Source organism: Numenius arquata, chromosome 8, assembly GCF_964106895.1.
Source record: "Numenius arquata chromosome 8, bNumArq3.hap1.1, whole genome shotgun sequence".
NCBI lineage: Eukaryota > Metazoa > Chordata > Aves > Charadriiformes > Scolopacidae > Numenius > Numenius arquata.
In genome coordinates, this window is record NC_133583.1 from 19,104,513 (window position 1) to 19,127,742 (window position 23,230).

At 40.7% G+C, this 23,230-nt stretch overlaps 1 protein-coding gene across 1 annotated transcript in view; it reads right to left on the reverse strand.

The window, feature by feature from the left end:
* The window catches only part of DCAF1 (DDB1 and CUL4 associated factor 1), a 48,343-nt gene extending 25,589 nt beyond the window's left edge, over positions 1–22,754 (reverse strand). Inside the window, exons 1-13 of the mRNA XM_074151899.1 lie at positions 22,645–22,754; positions 18,499–18,575; positions 17,678–17,751; positions 16,575–16,688; positions 14,334–14,471; positions 12,396–12,899; positions 11,071–11,172; positions 9,687–9,845; positions 7,037–7,216; positions 5,977–6,186; positions 4,643–4,812; positions 2,755–2,879; positions 408–1,668 (exon numbers count right to left, since the gene is read on the reverse strand). Coding sequence (XP_074008000.1) covers positions 408–1,668; positions 2,755–2,879; positions 4,643–4,812; positions 5,977–6,186; positions 7,037–7,216; positions 9,687–9,845; positions 11,071–11,172; positions 12,396–12,899; positions 14,334–14,471; positions 16,575–16,688; positions 17,678–17,751; positions 18,499–18,575; positions 22,645–22,754 — 3,224 coding nt within the window. The remainder of the gene's footprint in view (positions 1–407; positions 1,669–2,754; positions 2,880–4,642; positions 4,813–5,976; positions 6,187–7,036; positions 7,217–9,686; positions 9,846–11,070; positions 11,173–12,395; positions 12,900–14,333; positions 14,472–16,574; positions 16,689–17,677; positions 17,752–18,498; positions 18,576–22,644) is intronic.
* Positions 22,755–23,230: the final 476 nt, after the last annotated feature.

Below are 23,230 nucleotides of genomic sequence, written 5' to 3' on the forward strand. Positions count from 1 at the left end.
AAAAAGGCTAGCAGCTTGTGGTGCCATGGATTCAGCTGAAAGAGCAAAATATGGATTCTGCCATCCTGCATCTGTCAGCCAATCATCCTCAAGGCTGTGCTACGCTCCCATGTTACATACTTACCTTCCAAAGGAGAGCAGAGAGCTATGAGCTTCATTAGTCAATGTTGCTAATGAATTAATATGATACTGAAAATAAAGTGTGCTCTACTACTAAGGGTCAGTGTTAAGGACCAGAGAAACAGAACAACTTCTAAAAATGCCTTTCAAGGCTTTCCCACTTGTCACTGTTGAATTAAAACACTTTTCTTTCCAAGGATACTCCGCCGTGGGCCTGCACAGCCTGAGTCCAGGTAAGGCTTTTTGGCACATCCTGACAGGGATCAAGAAACATTTTCCTTCCTTACCTGCTAAATATAAGGTGTCTATCAAAGCAGCCACCATCCACCCCTCCGTACTTCGGAAAGGCTGCCCTGCGGGTCAGCCGTGAGGTAAAGTTAGTTGGCGCTTGGCGCCTCTGTTTTGGCTCAGGACACTGGTGGGGAGTAAAGAGAGAGAAAGGGGGACAGGTGGCAACAGGGTTCTTGCAGCGGGCGTGCTGCTCCCTAAGGTACTCTGTGATTATACTGTCCAGCGTGGGTGGGGAAGGAAGGTGTCTGTCCAGCTGCTTTTTGATAGCTGGGCTCTGGCTGTAGGCGCCATGGTCCGATTTTTGTCGCAATGCTCTCATTTTTCTGCCGTTGCAGGGAGACGGCCTCTCCCTGACAAAGCTAATCCTGCCAATCAAAGGAGAGTTGGTGGCATAAGAAGGACCTGGAAGGGCAAGTGGACCTTGGGATGCAGACGGCCTTGCCTGAGCATGGACAGAGGTGGCAGTGGAACCTACGGAAGTGTGGCTACTCAAACGAGCTGAGATGCCATTAGCTATGCGAGGAGTGCGAGGGAGGGTCACAGGAGAGGCAGCAGCCGCAACAGGGGTGAAGGCAGATGAATGAGATGCTGCAGTCATGGGTAGGTCAGCCTCTTTAGTAAGGACAGACGCGGTTTCTCCTAGACCCTTAGAGATGAGATGGTTCCGAATCAGGAGCAGCAGCTCCTTCTCAGGAAACGTGATCCTTGACTGGGCCACCACATCTGCTTTCTGCAACCGAGCCAGAGAGACATCTGTGCCAATCAGCAATGGCTTCCCCGAGACACGCTCTATCAGCTCCGCAGCATATTTGCAGAACTTCACATGCTCACTGCGCTTGTCCTGAAGCACCGGCTCTTTCATCAGTTGCTGGATTTGACAGCTGCTGAAGAGGGGGAGCTTGCTGATAATCTGCCGGACAGTACTGCTGCGTGAGAGCCCCACCAAGGCTTTGCAGGCTAACGCTCGGATCTGATCTGCATCTGTGATTGGCATCTTTACAGACAGCAATGACAGCAGCACTTTGATACCATTGTTGGACTGTACCACATTCCACATCTTAGCTAACGTGTGCTCACTGCTCTTGGGGGCCTGAGGAAGCTTTCGCCGAGGAGTTCCAGAGATGAATTTGCCAATACTGGAGATCCGATTATCCGGGCCACATACACAATTAATGATGATCTGAAGGGCTGACTTCTGAATCTCGGCATCATGGATGAAAAATTCACCCTCAGCAACTCCAAGGATGATACTAATACCTAGTGAGGGAAAGAAATAGGGTTTTTAGTACTCTAAAACGTGTTTTACATGGTTCATCAGACATACAAGGAAGTCTCCAGCAAATTTGAGGAAAATAGGTAATTCTCTTCATTCTGGGAATTTCTGAAGCTCTGCTAACTAGTGTAAGACACATTTTTCTACCTCGCTGGTAAATTTTTTTCCTACGCTGATGCTCCTCCACTTCATCATCAGTAAGTAGAGAGTCAAACAATCGTTCAGAGAAGATTGGCCTAGGAATGCAAAATCTGACACAGAGAAAGATGCACAGGCATGCCTCTGATTCTTACTGCAGAAAACAACTCTTGTATAAATGTTAACAAAGTGAAAACAGAGAGGAAGGAAGGGGACCATGTTATGAAGTGAATAAAACAAATCATATCACAGCTTCCAAAAAGGAGTCAAGCAAAAATGAAACTCTGGGTTTGTTTTTTTCCCCTCACAGTTCCTGTTAGTTTCATGTCTGCTTCAGATCAAAACCCTCACTCAAGAAAGAATTAGTGTTTTGTCTAGAGAAGTGTTTTGTGCAAAAGAAACTGTCTTTTGCCTACATCTAGTACTCTGCCCATCTTTTATTTTTCTTTTTTTTAAAAAAAGTCAGGCCCCAGTTAATGCATAAGCCTTAGATCTGATCCAGGCTCATCTCATCATTTGCATACTGACTCTGCAGGTAGCCAGTTAGAGCGTAACTCAAACAGCAATAATTGTTCCTCTCCCATATTCTCAAATGCCGTATCCCCAGGAGACCTGAATTTCTGGGAAGTTGAGGAAACCCAATAGTCCCATTACAAAAGTAGATTTGGCTCCATCTGTATTTAATGAGCTCTTGAAAACAAGTGCAAGTCAAAGACCATGCCTCCAAATGTGTAATCCAATCACAGTGCTAATCATGACACAATTTTAACCACAGTCTACTCTCCCATTTATTTGCATCCCTGATAACAACTCTGAACACATGAATTATTTTAACCCTTATCTCACTGTAGGTGAGAAACAGCCAGCTGAAAAACCATGTAGTAGAAGACAATTGATAAGTGTGTAAGTCATCAGGACCATATTCAGCTTACCCACAGTGGAAACAGTAGATCCAGCTTCATCTAACACATCCACAGGTTCTGCCAGCTGCAACTGGATTTTAGGAACCACAGTCAGGATGGCTAGTACATCCAAAGCATATCGTACTGTGTCATTCCTGGAAGACAACAACAGAAGGACTTCTTAGAGGTGTACACACAAAGTTGTTCCAACAACATAAAATAGTATTCAATCTACCCTACTCCAACAAATAGGAGTAAGTCAGTCACATTGAATGTATTTGTTGATGCCTTTTTGATTTTAGAATGTTCCACTCAAAGGGCTGTTCTCCACAGAAGACTTGAAGCCTGCAGTCTGTCAACATTTATCCCACACTGCCCACAGACTCTTAAAAAGACTGTAATTTTGTATTTATAAAAATAAAAATGTTAAGACTTATCTAAAAAAAAGCATTCTAAATTAAACTTCTAAATCTAATTTAACTCTACATCTTAGCTGTGAAACACTGCTGTCTAAAATACTCTGTCACCAGTCAACCAGGAAGGAAGTTTTTCTGAAGTAAAAGGAAACTGTTCAGCAGTAAAACAGACAATTGTGATAGGGAAAAAGGCATTAACTTAGGCACCAGTTTAAGAGAAACACAGGTGTGTGGAAGATAAAAAGGGCTGTTAAGCAAGTGGTGGAAGGGCAGAACAATGCAAGAAAAGGGGGGGAAGGTTTATAAGCCTGTATGGAACAGTAGGAGTTAACCCAGGTAGCAATTAGGGAACAGCTGCAGAGAGTAAGAAACAAGAGAACAGAAACTACCCAGGAGAACGCAACCTGAGAGAGAGAGAGGGAGGCAGTGGATTGTAGAAGTAAAACAGATTTCCAAGGCTTTTAAGTTAAGTTAGGCAAGGAGCTCCTGCAGGCAGCAGAAATAAGGAGGAGCAAGTCCTGGTGACAAGAATACTACTGATGACAACTACTTATAGCAGACAGTGACTCACCAGTGAACATCTCTAGAGAGGACTACAGATTTACTCTGGGGAACTGATGGTCATTAGGATGAATAGAGGCTGGAACTTTGCACCCATCCTCCTTTTGAACTGGGGACAGGATCCTAAAGGTATTCTATCTGAGCCTGCTGGCAGTTCCCTTTCTTTTGTAACAATAAAGATGCTGCAGATCTTTTGGGGGTAGGGAGTCGGGGGGAAGAGGTGGCACAAAAAGATAACAGAAAATCATGGTTCCCCCCACAGCTTGTCTGCAGCCAAGACAAAGGAGAAACTTAGAAGTGGCAACTACCAACATGTTGAAGTTTAGCAGCTGGTGGTGTATCATCTAGGGACATGAACCTGAGCAACACACAGTAACAATCTTCAGTCTTTTTCCTCTCTCAAATGCTGGCTTGTTGCATATTCACTCAACTTGGCTCAGTTATATCTGCTCAGTAAACTTGAAATCAACAAAGCGATACGGTGTCCTCTCTTGAGTCAGCTAAACTTACTATACATCCAAATAGACATTCCACCTAGTTCCAGGATTAAGGTCTGTCTTGATTTCTTCACCCTTTATTTTGAAGGTTTTCTACCCTTTCTCTAACAAAAAGGTAAACAAATTTTGAGTCAGGCAGAAAGTGACACAGAATTGTGATTAAGCTCTACTATGATGCTGATTTCTCAGAAATCAAAAGCCTGAGTTTTTGGCTCTTCGGAAATCTCATGACATCCCTCCCTCTACCTCAAAATTTTAGTCCTGCTTTCCACAGTGTTAGCTTTCGTAATCACTGTGTAGCCACAGCACAGGTCCTAGCAGCACTAACCAGTGTGTGCCTGTTTTAAATGCTATCAGAGGGGTAGAAAAATCTAGAAATGTTATGTCCTGTCCAAGAGTCACAATTTATTGTACTAAAATACAGTTCTACAGCAAACAGCTCACCTTGCATAGTACGTCTTCCAGTTGCACGCTATTGAAATGAGCTGAAGCATGAGTTGGACGCAAGACAATTTGAGAAAAACCTCTGCTGGCTCCCAGTAGAGCTGTGCTGGACCATACTCAATGAGGAACTCCATCATCTCTACGATCTGCTCATGAGTATATGAACAGGCCTGCAGGGAAGTGAGTTGGAAGCATTAGAAAGAGATCACAAGGGTTGCAAACCTGCACATCAAGTCCCCCACTGCTGGGATTTAACTGAAAACTGCATCTACACAGAGCAGTCTACCAATGTCTCTTGCAGATTAAGTATTTACTTTCTGTTTTATTTCCCAATTATAAAGGAATACAGCAATTGTCCCTATCATATACAATAATAAGCTTAAGAACAATATCCTTAAAGTTTCTCTGCAGTCCTAGAAGGCTCAGGCCAATTTAAGAAGTTACATTAAATTAAAATTCTACTCTGCTTTTAAGCTACTACTCTAGGAGTTACTAGACCATCATTCAAAGTATGTTTCTGCTAAAATATTAAAAAAGGCTGCAAAAAATATTTAAAGTTTCTAAGTTCTGACTACAAAACATACTAAAGAAAAAAGGAAACTCCTAACAAGCTTGCTTTTTTTTAAATTACACAAGAATACAACAGCTTATACACATTTCTTTAGTTACTGAAAATAAGTGGTTTGCAGAAGCAAAGAAACCCTGATGTTTTCTTATTTCCGTTCTCCTAGAAAATCATCATATATTAAACTAGAAATCAGAGCTGAATGTGCTCCCTCATAACAAGCAGCCATAAAATTCAGTTTTAAAACAATACCAAAAAAATATCACTTTGCAGGGATAAAGTCAGAAAAAAATCACGGTCAACACAAGAATCTCCCAGGTTATTCCTAAAATCTATAGTGCCCGAAAGACAAATTTCATTTGTGGTTATCAAATCAAAATTATTTCCAAGTTTTTCATCATTATGAAAAACTTTTCTATGCATACAGATTTTGACCTTTCAGAGATGAAAAGCATAGAAAAACCCACAAGTAACAAACAACAACCTGCCTTTAACTGAAGTTTTTCAAAGATGGAAAAGGAACCACAGCAGGTGAGCAGGAACCTTAATCAAACATAGTTCAGATGAACCTCAAAGGCTCTTTTGTTTTTTCCTGTTGCAGTGTCATTCCACAAGGCAGGAAAAGAGTACAAATAAAAAAGTCCCTATCCCTATAAATCACAGTGCCTAGTTATTCCACTGGCTTCAAAGGACACCCACGTACTCCCGCAGCTTGGATTCACTTGAAAAACACAACGACCGTGTTAAAAGCTTGCCACATGCTACTCACCTTGTAGGGGGGCTGTGGATGGACCAGAATGCCACCTTCAGTGCGCTGGAGCGACTGCTTCACCTGTTCAAGTTTGATAGCAAGGTGAGCCTCAAAGTATCTACGCAAGGCCATGCAGGTGTGTTTCCCGGTCTGGCGACTGGCAAAGATCTCATCATCACTCAAGAGGGCTCCTTGGTCTTCCAGGTTTAAGATCTCAAGAGTGCTTATCTTCAGAAAGAGGTTGGGTGGGGAAAAAAGAAGTTTCATCAGCTCAATCTTCGGCAAAAAAAAAAAAAAAATCACCTACAATTCTCAGCTGCATTTGTACTAAACCCAAACAATCTTTATTCTGCCACACAAGACAAACAAGCTCAAGAGCTGACAAAAGCTGCCTGAACAGAAAAGGCTATCTGTATGATTTAAGCCTAAAAAGAACCATTCCCCCTCCTTCACTATGACAAAAGAAATCCAGAAGTTACATCAATGTAGATCTGGAGGCTGTGTTGTGCCTAATATTATTAGGCATTAAATTACACAACACAAATATGCTTACACCCTGCAGTGCTGATGTCCCTGAGTTAGATACAACCCAAGATATTAGGACTGCGCAGCAATACGATGCAGATGTACCAGCTTTTGTACATAAACTGTATAATTTGTGCTCATGGAATACCATGGTTACCACAGCACACACACAGCTGTACCTCTCCTGGAACAAGGCTGGATTTATCTGCATCCAGAAGGGTACATGACACCTATGTGGAGTGGTGAGAAACACTTGAACTACCACTAAGACACCAGTTTGAATAATTACTGCCTAATCCAGGAGTTCCACCAAAAAGCTCTCAAACGGTAGCAAGTCTCTGGACAATAATCATCATCATCATAAAAATAATAAAGATAAAGGCATCCACGTGTGTGTTGCTTAGAAAACTCACCCCACTTCTCCATTTCTTGGGAACTGAGGAAGAAAAAACCCCAAGCAAACCCAAAGAACAGAACTCTCTTGTGTTGTACTGTAAAGGGTGCAAAACCTGACCCTATGACCCTGTTCACCATATAAAATTACAAGCCTTACCAGGTTAACCAGACGACGAAGGCCATCATGCCTGTCAAAGAGCTCCAGGACAGCACGGAAGGAGAAGCAAATGGAGAAGAACATGGTAGCATGGCAGCAGCCCGAGGCATGGGAGCACTCCATTAGCCATAAGGTGTAGTTTACTACATCTGAAAGCACGTTATGGGGGTGCATGCACACCTAGAACGCAAAAGAACATTCTTGAGAAGGACTTCAAACTCATTGCTGAAGAGAATTTGTTCGAGAATGAGGGCTCTTTGAGGGGCAAACAGTCAGAGGACAAATATCAGTTACTCCCAGCTTGACACAAAATAAAAAGTCCCATTTCCAGATCACCAAAAGAAAGCCCCTGTGAGACTAATAAAGGCTGTGATATGACAATGTAAGACTAGCAATTGGTCCATTCCCATACCTAAACACAACAAATACAGCAGTCTTAGTGCAGTATAATTCCAGAGAGTCCTTCTCTGTACTACTTCAAGCTATCCAAAGAATGCTTCACTACAGGCAGAGAAGGAAGAGAATTTTCCACTGAAGAAAGAAAATTCTTCTCAGTGTAAGAGTATCATACGCTATGGTGAAGTTCTAGCACACTCTGGTAGCACTGAAGTCTAGGGTAATTTCAAGGATCATCAAATGCAATTCAAAAGCTTGACTTTTTCTGGAAATAGACAACTGAACTAGTCTCTCTTTTCTCAGACCCTGCCTCTGAGATGTGCAGACCATGTGCTCAGAACTGCACATTTGCATATGTTTGTTAGCTTCTAATGAAGAGGAACTCAGAACCCTGTGCCAGGGTCAGGGCCCAGAGGAACAGTGCAGAGTGCTGAAGCACTGGCACCAGCTGCTATATGCCAAGTTAGCAGACTTTTTTTGGTCTTTTTGGACATACTCAAGAGAATACAGTGCTACCAGCTCCAGCCATGCTTCCACCCCAAGACCTGAGGCTTGACATGGACTAAGTGACAAGGGACTGACCCTTGAAACTGGCTTCCTCTGAAATCCAAAGAAAAGAGAGGAACATACCACAGAAACCTGCTCTACCTGCTATCTGTGGATATTGGGAATAACATCTGGCAGATGAGACAGTGTCACTACAAAGCAGCTGCATGGTTTTATGACATGGCCTGAGGATGTCAAGCAGAAGGAATCCTCATGCAGCACACACTGCCACGGCTTTTGGGTTTCCTTTTGAACAACCATGCAAGCAGCAAACAGAATCAGGGAGAAAAAAAAAAAAATGAAAAAAAGGGAGCACAGAGAGTTTTCTTGTGACAAAGTTCAGAGAAACACCAAAGCAGGGCATACGCAGCCAGGGTCCACCTTTCTGACATAATGGACAAAATGAAGTGGAGGGAACATTATTCCAATTTCACCTTTCTTGCCCTCATAAGGGAGATGTAACACAGGGCACAGACAGCCTTGATCAACTGTGATTACCAAAAGGTTTTTGAACTTGCTCATATAAATGCCTGCAGAACACAAATGCCAGCAGAATCCAAACAGATACGGCCTTAAACAATCACTATCGGTCCAGCCTCTACGTGCTCAGGAGTGTTAAGCATGTTAAATCACAACACACATTCAGACAGCATAAAAAACTAGGAAAGAATAAGCAGAAATGTACAGTCACTAGTTTAACTGTTTGCATTTTCAGCTGAAAAAAACCCAAAAAACCTAGACAATGCCAGGGACAGGCCAGGAATCAAAAGCCATCGCTCAAAGTAGAGCTGGAAGGCTTAAGGCTACAACTTTGCAGCTGCTTGGAATGAATCAGAGCAGGATGCTCCCATAAGCTGAAAGTTCATCTCTTTTTTTTTTTTTAATTGGCATAGTAGTAACTTTAGAATAAACTGAATTAGTTCATAGATCAGCATAGACATGCTACTGCCAGTACAAAAAATAAAAAAGTAAATAGAATCACTGTTTAAAATACCTGGGAAACTTAACTGAGGCTTAAGCGTGGGCTGCCACATCAGCCTGTCTGAAGGGATGCTTGCTGGAGGAACACTACTGAACTGAGAGGAGGATTCCTTTTAACAATTTTTTTTCTGTGTTTAAATATTAGACGAGGAACTTTACCTTCATTATCAGCTGTTTTAACATTTATAAGCTCAGGTCACAAAGAACCCTTAGAGTCATTTAATTTGATTTTCTGAACAACACAGACCAGACCTGCTGCACTTTAACACCACCACAGAAGTTGCACTGCTGTCTGGAATCTGACTGAGGTACTGTGTGACACTGAAGCTATACACACTGGGACTGTGCAAGGAAAAAAACCCAATCTCGGGTATAGGAGTCTGTTGGAACAGATGGGAAAGACAAATGAGAATGGTGGAGTTTTTCTTTCTTGAGGGGAAGAGCGAATACTACAATGAAAAGGGTGGTGAAAGCGTTGAGACAAGGACAACAAGATAGAGGTCTTCTGTTCATTCCCTAGGAACTGGAACCGAAATCTACACCCTTGAAACAAAACGCTCAAATACACCATTATTTATATACTTCCTATTGCCTCTGCACATACCAAAGTCTTCTATATAAATTTCCTTTTTAGCTTCGGAGATCTTTATTCACTGTTTGAACACAGGTAGAAACACTTAGAAATGATGGGAATCACTGCAGTTAGGAGTAAAAGAATGCCTCTTACCCTCTCCATGGCATCTTGATTGTAAGACAAATAATATAAACACATGGAGACCCCTGTTGCTGCCATGGAAGGACGAGGAATCTCCAGCAACTTTTGCACTCCTCCATGAGCAACAAACTCAGTTGCAAACTTGTTGTGCAGCAGCAATGATGCCAAATGCTAAAGAAGGATAAAAGCAGATTAGACTGGAATTCTTCAAACTGTCATCAGTTCCATCCCCTGCCCCACAGAAATACAGAAGGCAGAAAAAACAAGCGCTCCGTGCTTTGTCCACCTTATTTCCTCCTCCCATTATATTTAACGGCAGAATGTAGTATTTATCCCAATAACAAAACCCCCAAAAGGCACTATCACTTTGTTTTACACATCTTGCAAATGAAATACAAGAAAAGCAGAGCAACTCAGAAATTATCCAATAGGCCACCTTAACTCTTCCTATTCTTTTCATATTAACTCACTTTCTATTATCACTAAGAAATATTTAAATTTGCATTTACACTTTGTATACATCATATTGCTGGCAAGAAGAATTTTACAAAATTAAGTTTAAAGGCTATTCTTAAAATGGAAGTCTGCAGCTGCACTGAAGTTTACTACGCTTTACTTTTCTGTATTACCAACACCTTAGGAGGAAACAGTAAGAGCCACTGTAAACCACAACCTACTTCCTACTGGGGTAACCTACACCTTTGGTAGGAACACTGTTCCTTGGAAATAAATTCTCAGACAAATGACAATTAAACGGAGATAAAGATGACACTGGAGGACCAGACACAGAGAAGTTAGTGCGAAAGGGAAACAATGCACAGACAAATATAACTTGTGCTGCTGCACTGCAGGTTTGGCTTGAAGGTGGTTATTTTGTGTGGTTTTGTACCTCGGGGAGGCAATCTAAAGACCACTCACACAAAGCTATTGTATTTCAAACATTAAGCTCAGAGATGTCATGCTGGGGCTTCTGGGAGTAAGACCCTTATGCTTCTTACTCCTCACAAACGTCCCTTGAGATGACAGGCAGTGGAACAACTCAGGAATGCCATCTAAGGGCAGCAGGAACACTAGCATTTCACAGAAAAAGGAATTTTTATCATCTTCAGATAGGCAGACAGCAAGTGGAATTACTGGCACTTCCTGCAAAATTAAGATCTTTTTACCCCCTCCCCTCCTTTTTTTTTTTTTTTTTTTAAATTTCAAATACTTGAGAGTTATAAAACCAAACCACAATGCATTCAAGTCGAGTGAAAGCCAATTCCAATCCCAGTGAACCCTGCAAGATACACAGGCCTAAAGAAGGTAAGCATTTGCCTTTGACATATGCAGCAGCCATACATTCGACGCTTTTACAATGTTATGGTACATTTTATGCATTATGAAAGTAATTTACCTTAAGGGCTTCAAAAGTGAGCAGCACATCATTGGTTCGCTTCAAATCAATGTAATACATCATCAGCTCCCTTGATCCCAGTTGCATAAAGATGGGTAGTAGCTGCGAAAAATAAAAAAGGGAGACTAGCTGAATGTTTCATGGGAAATACACAGTCTGGTTTGGTTTTCACTCGCTCAAACCCCCAGTTTTCCCCTATTGGCAGATACCTGTTATGAGAGGTCAGTGGTAACCAGCTCCATCCATAGGAAGCAATAAAGGTTAACAGACCTCTTGTAATACATCTGCTGACTGCAGCAAGGTGCATGACAGCTGCCACAGGGAAATCTTAAGACTCTCCTTCAAGTGCAGCTATGGCAAGTCCACACAGATACCACCCTGGCGATAGGTTCCACTTTTCATCTGTGCAAAGACAACTACCCAACAACTGAACAGAAAAAAAACAGGAGAGCAGGGCAACAAACCAAAACCCTTCATGTAATTCTTTGTGTAACAGCTTTATAGTATTAATTCCTATTCTTATATCCTATTATTGCTGGCATATGAAGCGATCCAGTCAGCATGCAGGGTATTAGGGGCATAATGGTTTCTCTTCGTCTCACAGAAGCAACGCATACACGTGCACACATACGACACGTATATCACAAAGCAGAACTGTGTTGCTTTGTTCTATTTCAAGTCAAGTTAAACTACCTAAAAAAAGATTAGACAGAGATAAAGGTGGCTTGCAGACATATGCTAACTTGAGGTTTATTTCAAAAAAAAAAAAAAAAAAGGAAACGCATTTTGGTTAATCTGACACTGCACAACTACTTTGTCCGTGTAAGTAACAACAGCTCTGAAAAGCATCTGCATAACATTGGCACTGTCATTTCTCATCAGAACTTCTGCAGAGGTTACACAGACCACTTCATATAGCATTTCAAGTTCATTATTTCCTCAGACTTTTAATTGCAGGAGTCTACCACATCCACCAGAAGAAACAGGAAAAATGTCTGTATTTCAAAGTGACTTGCCCTGTGTCATGTAAACCATCACCAAACTTAACAGAAACCAGGAATAAAATTCCTAGTGCTATGCTCCAACTACTAGACCACACAACTGTTAGGTTCAGATTTGAGTATCATCTACCAAGTAATACTCAAACTAATGACTTCATCAATTTGAAAGTCATTAACAACTCAGGGAAGATTACTGATCTTAATCGTATCAGTAAACATCAGTGAGATACAACACCTCTGCAATTTTTTTCCCCACAATACCACTCATGGTTATGTCAGGAGAACTCAAGCACAGAGTGCTTCCTCCCATCTTCGTATGCTCACCTCTTGGTACTCCCCTAAGGGAGTCAGGTACTGAAGAATTAGCCTCTGCTCTATGGCGGGAGTCAAAGGGTAAAGTGTATAATTAGTGCCAATCACCCATGGGGACATTTCTGACCAGCTGCTGTTGGACAGTTCAACAAACATCCGCTCTGGTTCTGAAGCAGAGAAGCCCAGCTTTTGCTTGGCCTTCCGGAAGCCGTCTCTTTCATGCTGTTTCCCTGATTTGCTTTTTCTCAGTCCCCCATCATCTAGCTTTGTAGCAGAATTTACTCTGCTACTGGTCTTGTGACTTGAATCAAGATCAAAGGAGATCTCCATATCACCAGGAACTTCCTCCTGCTCTCCATCTACTGCCATCTCCCCATAATCCATATCCACAGCCTCTTCATCTAGAGGCAGCAGAGGGTCTGATGGCACTTTCCGAGGACTGGGACGCTTGTTTTCTTGTTTTGTAGTCATTTCAGTGACCTGTAACTCTCGTAGCCGTCGAAGCACCAAAGCCACCTGTTTCAGAAAAGAAGCATGCATGAGAACATACTTCTTGCTTTGATCATGCAACTCACATTTTTTTTTTTTATTCTTATCATACAACAAACGCCACAGCATAAAGTGTCAAGCATGCTACGGTGTACATGTGCCCAAAGATATAATGATTTCAAAGTGAAAAAGAAAACTCCAGTCCTTTTTGCTACAGCTACTTTCATTCTAAAATATCAGCACCTAGTCTCCTGCATGAGCAGGAAGTGGCTTGAAAGTCATTAAGAGCAGATGAGCTATACTAGTGCTAACAGAACCACACACCAGCCTACACCATCCTTCCATCATGCCTGCCCGGCCTAGAATAAAGGCAACATTCCCTTTTGAAGCAGCACCTTGGATAAATTGCAGTTCCACAAAACCTGAGGTCACGCTTTTATTTTTAAAGGCCTTATCTGTGCAAGAATTAGAACTCACCTAGGCTTCAACATACTGTACACTGTCCTGGGAGACAAATTTGACTATCCTACCTTCTTCCGAAAGTCATCTCAATTGCTGATAAACATCTCTCCTGGTTTTAGCTGGGACAGTGTTAATTTTCTTTCTAGTAGCTGTCGTGTTTTCAGATTTGGTAGAAAAGGAATGGCAATAATACATATTTGGTTTAGTTGTTGCCAGGTGATGTTTATACTATTCAAGGACCTTTTTCAGCTTTCCAGAAAAGCTGAGAAGGAGCGTAGACAGAATGATGGAGTGGCCACTGGAATATTCCATACAGTAAATGTCATGTTTGGTATATAAATGGGGGTTGGCCAGGGGCTAGAATACACGGTCACTCCTGGGGAACCAATTCACCATGTGGTGAGAGTGACTTGTGTTGTATTACTGTATTTTGTATATTCTTTTACCATTGTTATTATTATTGTTATTTTCCTTTTCTGTTATTGTTCTATTAAGCTGTCTTTAACTTAACCCACGAGTTTTTTTTCCCTTTCCTTTCCCCTCTTATTCTCCCTCTTCTCCCTGCCCTTCTGGGGAAAGGGGGACAACCTGCAAGCAGCTGCATAGTCTTGGCTGCCGGCTGAGCTTAAACCATGACAACATCATACAGAATCAACACTAAACTGGTGAAATGTTTAGTTACAGATGTAAAGCTTCTGAAAATTTTTCCTTAAGGAAGCTATGAATATGAGTCCCATTAAAAAGTATAGTATTTGCCTCCTTAGGTTTCCATTGGCATTTTTAACACAACCGGTATAACAGAATAATCAGGCTGCATGCCCCAGGCCTCAGCAAACGCATGGTCATGAGCTACTGACTCTTACAGATATTATTATAACCACTGTATGACCCATGTTAATACTCATGAACGTGAGCTACCCACAAATAAAAATAACAACAAAAAAAAAAAGGTAAAGGTATCTGCCCTCTAAAAAAGGAAAGTGATCAAGAGATCATTACCAATTGCGAATTCTCGTCCCGGTAATTTGCAGCAATATCTTGGTTTTCCATGGCTCCTCCTAATAACCCCGTTGCGTATGTCCTTAGTGGCTGATCAGCCTCTCGTGCCCACTTGAAGAGATTTTCAACTATGCCTTCCTAGAATGAAGAAAATAAGAAAGCAAATCCAACAGATTTCATTTTTAACTTCTCAGTCACAGTGAAAGCATCTGTCGGTAACAATTCTCCCGATCTCTAGTAATGACCAGGCTAGATATCCTACCAATCATGTAACGAATCAAAAATATCTGGAACTAAAAAAAGGAAATAAATCTAACATTTTTAAGCTGCATAAAACTATTCCCAGGCATCAGATATCTGGAATTAGGATTTGTACACCTGCAAAAGTCTTCATAAGTGGCCAGTCGACCTACTGCCTGAGAAGTAGCAAAACACTAGGGATATAAATCCATCAGTCAAAACTAACAAGCCCAAAGCTTCTGTCAGTTTCACCAATATAAACCCCAAGCAATTCAGCAGGTTTCATAGAAGCTGTTACAAAGAGCTTACACCTAGTAGAATGGAATTTGGGTAAATTTCTTACATTTCAGGAAAAGCTTACTAGGGCGAAATTGAAAGGTCACTTAAATCAACAAGCTACCTGGTGCCAGAGGAACTCTTTACACTAATGACTCCTCACCAACCAAAAGAACAATTCTCAACATAGTCAGAAATCCATAATGTTTGGAGAAGAGAGAAACGCGTGCGAGTATATCAACGTGTACAGATGAAAATCTTAATGTTGAGTATGGTTAATAATTTTAATAGTAAAAAAATCATCGGTGTTTGAACACAGCCTGACAGGCAACATTTCTTAACAAGGCTGAATAACTGTTAATTAAAAATTAAAATAGTGAACTAAAAAGACAATGGTTTAGAATGAAAAATTTGATTTTTTTCCTCTAAATCACTACTGGATTTTGAAACATCATACAACAACACATCACTATTGTGACAGGAATCTTGCACATAATTTGAATCATAGGTACAATACAATAAAACCCCAGTTAAAAGTAATAATGAATAGACATACATTTCAATGAGAACTCTCAGCTTACAGTTTTTTAAAGAGTTGCCTGTTACATATTTAAATAAAACTGCATTATTATTTAAATGCTCTTATGTCATTAAATAAATAAACAAATAAACTGATAAGATGTGAAATACCTTGGCCGCTAGAGAACCTCTTTAAAGTACCCTCTTCAAACGCAGTTGTGAGCTATCCTAAAGCCCCCTACGTACAGGAACTCAAAATGCTGTAACAGAGCTCTATATATTCTCAAGTCAAAAGAAAAAAAGTCCTTAAGTGCAAAACTTAACTTAAAAATTTAATTTCAATTTACAGAAAGATTTAGTCTCTGGAAAAAAGCTATATCCTCCACAAATAGGGAAGTACTGTTTTGCTTTTAATTTTTTTTTGATCAAAGCCTCACAGTCCTAGCCTTTGGACAGGTTACAAATATCTCAAATTGAATTCAATCTGTCAACAAAAGGAGCACATTATTCTTTCCTTTTATCATGCTTTAGATTTCATATCCGTATTTCCAATAGTAAAGAAACTGATTTGGAACTTTTATACAAAGCACTACCTGATTTCCAAACTTACAAAAAACATTACATTCATTTTTACAGATAAGGAAACCAGGGCTCAGGAGTGAAACCAACTTTCTCCTCACTTTCAACCCTCCGTGCATTCCTTCAGAAAACCACATTTGTCAACATACAGAAGTCCATTTCAGCTGTCCATCACAGCTCCAGATAATCCCCACAAAGCATGTGGATTTTAGACTGCTTAGTTAAAGTATGACTTGCTTATCACTTAGCTCCAATAATGCTATCACTCTGCTATAGCTGGGGATTACTGGGCAAGACTCCTACAGCAAGTCTTCACATTCTATACGGCCTGCTCTAGTCACAGGCCTATGAAATAATTCAAAGTATAACATTTCCCAAAACATAACATTAAGTTCCAGCTCCTGCGTTTGAATCACTCCTGTTATACCTCACAAGCTGTGAAATACCCAAGATTTGGTCAGTTGAACAAGCCAACCTCACAAAGCCCCAAAACATTAGTAAGATTGAATAGATTGTCTCCCAGAGACAGGATTTCAATACAGCTTTTTACTGCTTTCTCCCGGGGGAGGAACTGTTGGAGTACATAATACACCAAGCTTAAAAACCAAGCCTTAGTACAGATGATACCTTTTCTTGAAAGACAACAGCTGTTTCCAGTCCCGGCATGATATCCAGAAGAAGACGGCAGGCAGCGGTGTTTAATGGAGGTTCTCTGCTTGTCATCACATAAGCATTCACTAGCTAGAGAAGATCAGGAACAGCATCGGTTTGAAATTCAGCTCTGACCAAAACCAGCGCAGCGGAAGCCTTACAACTCCCACAGCAGCAAAACAATAAAGAAAGAAATGTCAGTTTGTAAGCCCTGGATCTAAAGATGACTAGCCTTTAACCTGCTCCCTCCTGTGCCTCAGAAGTTGAAATTACTTCTCAGAGAAACAGAATTCCCCTCTGATCTGCTCTTCACTGACTAAATATCTATCTTGAACTGATCTGTAAAGATAAATGCCTAGAAAAAATTTTCAGTTCAGTAACAGTTAAACATGAAGAGATAATAGCTGAAAAAAAAAAAAAAACACATTTAAAAATGCACATTTTTAATGGCATCTGTGCTTGCTTATCGCTTGCAGTTCAAGACAGAAAAGTACACGCAAGCAACCTGACAGAATCCTTACAGCAACGTGTACTGATACAGGTGCTTGCAGGGACGGTGAGGGTAACAAAAATTCTAACTATTAACTCATGTTAGAGTGTAGCAATGCAAGAGAGAAGCCATACTATTGCCTCTTAATCCTCTGCCTGAGTCTTCTAGAGCTGACACACTCCTCTGCCCCGACAGGCAGTCCATCATTTCCAAGTAGTCAGAGAAAAGGCATTGGAATTACTGGTATTAATTTCTACTACAGAAATTAATTATACTTCTAAACTTGTGTTAGAGGAACTACATTTTCTTTAAAGAGACTGATAAACCTTGAAAAGAACTAATTTCAATTGTTACTACACATATTCCAGCACTCCTGCACAGCTCATGAACTCCCCTTTCCTTGAGTCACTTTAACAGTGGCAAATGAGTCACACTTAAACCTATTTTAAAAACCACTGCTATGGAAGAGATAATCCCTAAACCAGTAAAATAAATATTAAATAAGTACTGAGGTGAACCAGCACAGAGTAAACAAAACCCACAAGAAGGTGTCAAGAATTAACAGATACAGTTCTCGGAACAAACCTACCGCATTCATGAAATCATCATTCTTGAAGAGTATCCTCAGCAAGTGACCAAGCATGCACTCTGGGTCCGCTCGACCTGTGGGAGAAACAGAAAAAGACTGAACTATCTACCTCAAGATGTCAAGATCAATACTGAACTGCTATCTTCGAACTGATTGTGGAATACTCTAGTCAGCAGGACCTTTCTCAGAAGAAAAACTACAGAAGAAATCATATGAATTATTCACTGACTTCACATTTCTTCTAGTAGGCATTACCTCCCTAGAATTCCTACCAGTCAAAGCACAACACATTCTAGTAATCCAATAGTATTAAACTGTCATTTTTGTAGACAGTGAAGATGCAGACACCAAGCAAACTGTTCCAGTAACTTGGAAAAAGGCATTTCCAAAAATAAAATAAAATCTAAGGATAATAAGATAAAAAGCATCAGTGACTGTATGTAAAAGCACCACTGACTAGTATTCTAAAGCACTGCACTTACTCAACAAAGCAAATTCAAGATAATCTGAGACAGACTGTCTTGTCTAACATCTACTACTTCACATTAACTACAACTTGTTAACATGATCATACCCTTATGTCATAAATCAGTCTCTGAAACACACTTCCAAAACTCTACTCAGGGCCTCAAAATCTTGCAGCAAACATCAAAACTGCCAGATATCAGCCCTCCAGAGCACAATTACGCACTGTAAATGTAGTATCAGACCTTGATCAGCAGTGGGCACATTCAGGCTAAAACTTGCTTCTCTTAAATAAGAACTACCAGGTATCTGCTGTGACAGAGTTGGTGCTGCCAAAACCATTCAGGGCATCTTACCTGGGTGTCGGTCATCAAATGGGTCTGGATCCCCTTTGCGGTACTCTTCAGTCTCCTTCTCAATCAGCTCGGACATTCTGCAGAAGGAACAACAACAGATGAGCAGAATTCACACTTGGTCTTCTCCTAGAACACAGCTTCTTACAACACCCCGTCTGTCAAAGCACTATAAAACAGTTATCAGGTTTCATTTGAACAGTATTCAGTGCCACCAGAGGATTTCAGACTGTTCACAATAGAGGGATGAGAAAAGAGACTTGCTTCATATCTCACACACATACACCCCCTGCTCCAAAACACGCTGAACCCATATCAACAGCTCAGTGATGCACAAGCACAATGCTCTGGAGGGGCCAATACCTTTTATTTATTCATGTTAGAGTCCTGGTGATGTTCTATGACACATACTGTAGAGAACTAGAGTAAATCAAGGGCTTGAGTAGCACTTCTCACCATCACATAGTCTTTCTTTTGCAGTAGAGTTAAGTTCTGTACAGCTGACTTAGTCCTCCTTCCCACTCAGTCTGCCCAGGGGCAGCCGCTCAAACTGCCTACACAACTTTTTGTTATTTTTGCATATTAAATTTCAATAATATTGTGTAATAATAAAAATATTTAATATTTAATAAACTATTGTGTAACCTCAATTCAGCTTATCCCATCAGCTCCATTCAAAGCTCAACTTTTTAGCATGTGTTAGCTACCTCAAGGGATAAGACAAGGAGAAACTCAGCCAGCTCCCTATTCATAGACCTTCAAAATACTTTAAATGCTCCTCCATATCAGACAAAAATTGAAGGTTGTTTTGAAGTTACGCCTTCCCCTAAACTGAGAAGCAGTCTCAGCAGACACAAGAAATCCTATGCTCTACTTCATTTAGAATGAGCAGTAAGAGAATTAGCTATTATTTTTATTTAAACAAAATCAAGAAGAGGGAGATTATCTGATGTTCAAGCAATAAATAATGCCATAGTCATCCACTGCCTTTCTCCATTAAACGTTACAGCAGAAATACATGCAGTTTGAGTTGAAATAAAGAGCAGTATTCAAAAAACACTAGCAAATTAAATCTTATTTCCTTGGTATAAAATCTCATTCCCTCCCCTCTACTGAGGGGTCTACTCTAGACTCTGAGGTCTAGAGTAGGGTAGAGCATCTATGTGCAGCACAGCATTTTAAAACAAGGCCTTAATGCCTCAGGGTAGAGATCTAGGCAGAGTTGTAGGGGAGGGAAAAACTGCTGGAAGGTTACAGTAACCCCTGGAAAAATATTTGTCTTTTCTAAGGATTTCCCTTAGAGAATGCCACTGACTTCTATTCCATTCCTGCTACTTTCCAGAAAATATCCTGTGCTCCCAGGGACAATTAGAGGCAAAAATGTACTTAGTTCTGTCTCTGTAAACTACACTGACTTGCCAGTATGACAGAGGATGATGTTATGAAGCCTGCCCAGACTGTACGAACAACAAATTAGCTTACAGGAATGAACAGAGAACTTTCCTGCTTGCCTCTGATCTGACAATTACCTTTCAGCAAACTGTTTATCCTGTGGAGTTCCAATATTTACTTAGAGTAAAGTCTGGATGTGAAGAGATGCAAATTATGTCCCTTGCTAACAGGTGGCACAGCGTGAGCTCTCATGAATTTCTGTCAAAAGAAGTTACTTAAATACTCCACTGCCAGCTCCTCTTTTTTTGCCATGAGAACTAATGGCTTGAGGGGTGCCTGCTGACAGACAACTGGGACAACTGGAGTTGAGAAGCTGCACCCTGGACTTGTCAGGTCTTTTAAGGTGATAATCAGCATTTTGATTATGTGCCAGAAAGGACAGACAAGCAGCAGGGAAAGCGAGCATTACATTCTCATCAGTCCATCCTGTTTAGGTAGGCAGCCAAACAGCATGCCAGCTGAAGCTGCCGAGTGGTTTCGGGGATGACAAAATTATCACAGCCTAGATGAAACTGGGACGTGAATCATCAATGACAGGGTTTTTTGAGACAAATAGTCACAATTGTTTGGCCAAAATAAAAGCACTGCCTCTTTAAAATTGACTTTCAAAAAGAAAAAAAACAACAACCAAGCTTGTTTGTAATACCCTTCTTTTCACAAACCACCTTTGTACATGCTAGTTAAGTGACTTGGATGAATCTATCTAGATCAACAGCTTTGTCAATTCTCAGTTGAAGCAACAGGAGAGTCAAATAACTAACAAAGCTCATTCCTGCCTCATAACGTAGGCACATGGTACACAGGGCTTTAACAGAAAAACAATTCACAAAACCACAGAACTTTTATTCAGGTTTCGAGATTTCCTTCATTCACTTGGCAATATATTGGTTCTCCAGCCACTTCAGAGTTTGCACAGATCTGTCCTCTTACTGCTGAAACACTCAGTACCGCACTCTCACATACGCTGTCTCAGCATCATATTCAACAGGTCCCCATCCTCACAGGGAAGTTCTCTTCCATCTAGCTCAGAAGGCGGAAGGAAGTAGAAAAACGTCACTCACCAGCAAGCATGACCACAGCTTCCTCTGTAAGTCTAAAACAATATGCAAGGGCACTACCCTGCCTCAGGACATCAGCTAACACAAGCTCCAGTTGGTGAGGATTCCTAGCATCTCTTCCAGCAAATTCTTTTAAACCTATGCTGTACTTAAAACCCTCTACTCTAAACAGATACATGGCTTTTGTTGATACCTGAAGCACTGTAAATCCAACTTCTGCCAGAGCTAGTAGATCCCCTTGTTATCTACCTCAAATAAATCTCTATTATCTCCACTAAAGCCAAAATACCCAAGCTTTCACCATCCATAATCACTCTGCTGGATAGAACCCTTAGAGAACAGAAAGAGTTATCAGACTTGTCCAGGCATAAATAATGTAGGGAACTCAAGGAGCTGAGAGGGAGCAAGAAGTGCCAGACTGCTATAAACACAAGAAAAGACATGTTTTATTCAAATTTCTTTACATTTCTTAGAATATAGCAAGTTTCTGCTGTTTATGCCTGCAAGACAAAGCCTTGAAATAGCACATATGTTTCCTTCGAGACACAAATCAGACAATACACAAAGATACACCAAAACATGTTTCATGATTTTCAAGAGACCTACTCATTTTCAAGTGTTTAGGATTGGCTTTCTGCTGCTCATCTCCCTCTTCTACGCTGCTATTTTTAAAACATAGTAAGAACAGCAAAAATGTTGTGCCTGCCAGGTGAGACATGGCACAGATCCGTGCAAAGAAGCTCCACCAGATTCCTGTTATTTCCACCCAGTGCCAGCTCAGAATCTGTGCACTGACTTGTCTGACCCAACACCACAGAGCAGCGCAGTACAGAAACCTGGATTTCTCTTAATGTACAAGTGCAGTAAGTCCTTCTGCATATACCAGGCAGGCCCAAGGTCTGCCAGCAGAGGCGTGAGGTGGAACTGGGTGCAATTTCTGTGAATCTCCTATTAAAGCAAGCTCAGTATCAGTTTACCCAAGGGGCTTGGGAAACCACAAATGCAATTGACAATTGAAATGTTTTTCTTGTAATATGAGATGTCTTATAATTAATGGTGTTGCTGGTACCTACACATCTCCTAAAAATAATTTATTGGTCCAGGGAATTTTTCCTCACACATACAAGGCCATTCAATCAACATCCAGTTAAAAATAAAATTAATCAAGTTTTAAAATTTTGCTTTAAACATGCCCTATGAGCTTCAATAAAATCTTCTCAAGATAATCCCCTTGATTCATCCAAGGAGTTGCTCTCATCCTTTCATTTAATCTGATGAATGTTACTACAATCACAAAACCCACACCACCACTCTGACGGAACAACATTCTCATAGCTTTTGATCTTGATTAACATTTTACAAGGTTCAGGTGAAGATACCGAAGTTATTTCAACTATTTCATGACTCCTCTAACTTCTATTATTTCAGATAATTAAATTCATGTTTTAGAGATCGTCTGTTTAAGATCTTTGCAATATAAATTTCTTACCAAAAGATGTGTGTATTTAAATACCACACTTACAGTTCAAGTTCCAGACCAAGAAAATGAGTTACCAACAGGTAAAGCAAAACCAGAGTAAAAGCTGCTCCTAAGTAACTTCAGGTATTCAAATTTAGGAATTTATTTAACAGATCTTACCTGGTGAGAATAGGGACCATGTCTTGTCCGCTGCCATGTTCTTTCTCCCATTGCTCAAGCAATGCAGTGAGCTCAGCCTTGGAGTCCACATGCCCAGATCCTGAAGTCATGGCTTAGCCTAAGGCAGAGGTAACAAGCAAACACGGGGAAAAAAAAAAAAAGGCAGAAAAATGAGAAATGAGAAATCCCACACTGAAATAATCTAAATCCATTAGATTTAGATTACAATTCATTTGGAAGAGGCAAGTAGATACTCAGGAACAAGGAGTGAGAAAAGATTGACAGAATACTGCTGAGGTTCACTTTAAAAGTTGGAAGTTTCTTTTTTGGCCTTTGCCTGAAGAATAAAGAACACATGCACACTTTGAACACAAGTCTTAACTGGTGTATGACAACTCTGATCATGATGGGAAGTATGCACACCTAACCGCAACTGTGTTCGGTATTGAAGCTTTTTAAAACTCTACCTCAATTCCATGAGCAGACCTGAGTTAGTCCTTTGGTATTGCTCAGGGATTTATTCAAGAAACACAAAGCCAGGGCAGCAAGATTATGATCAGTGTCATTACTCCAGTTTAACACCCTC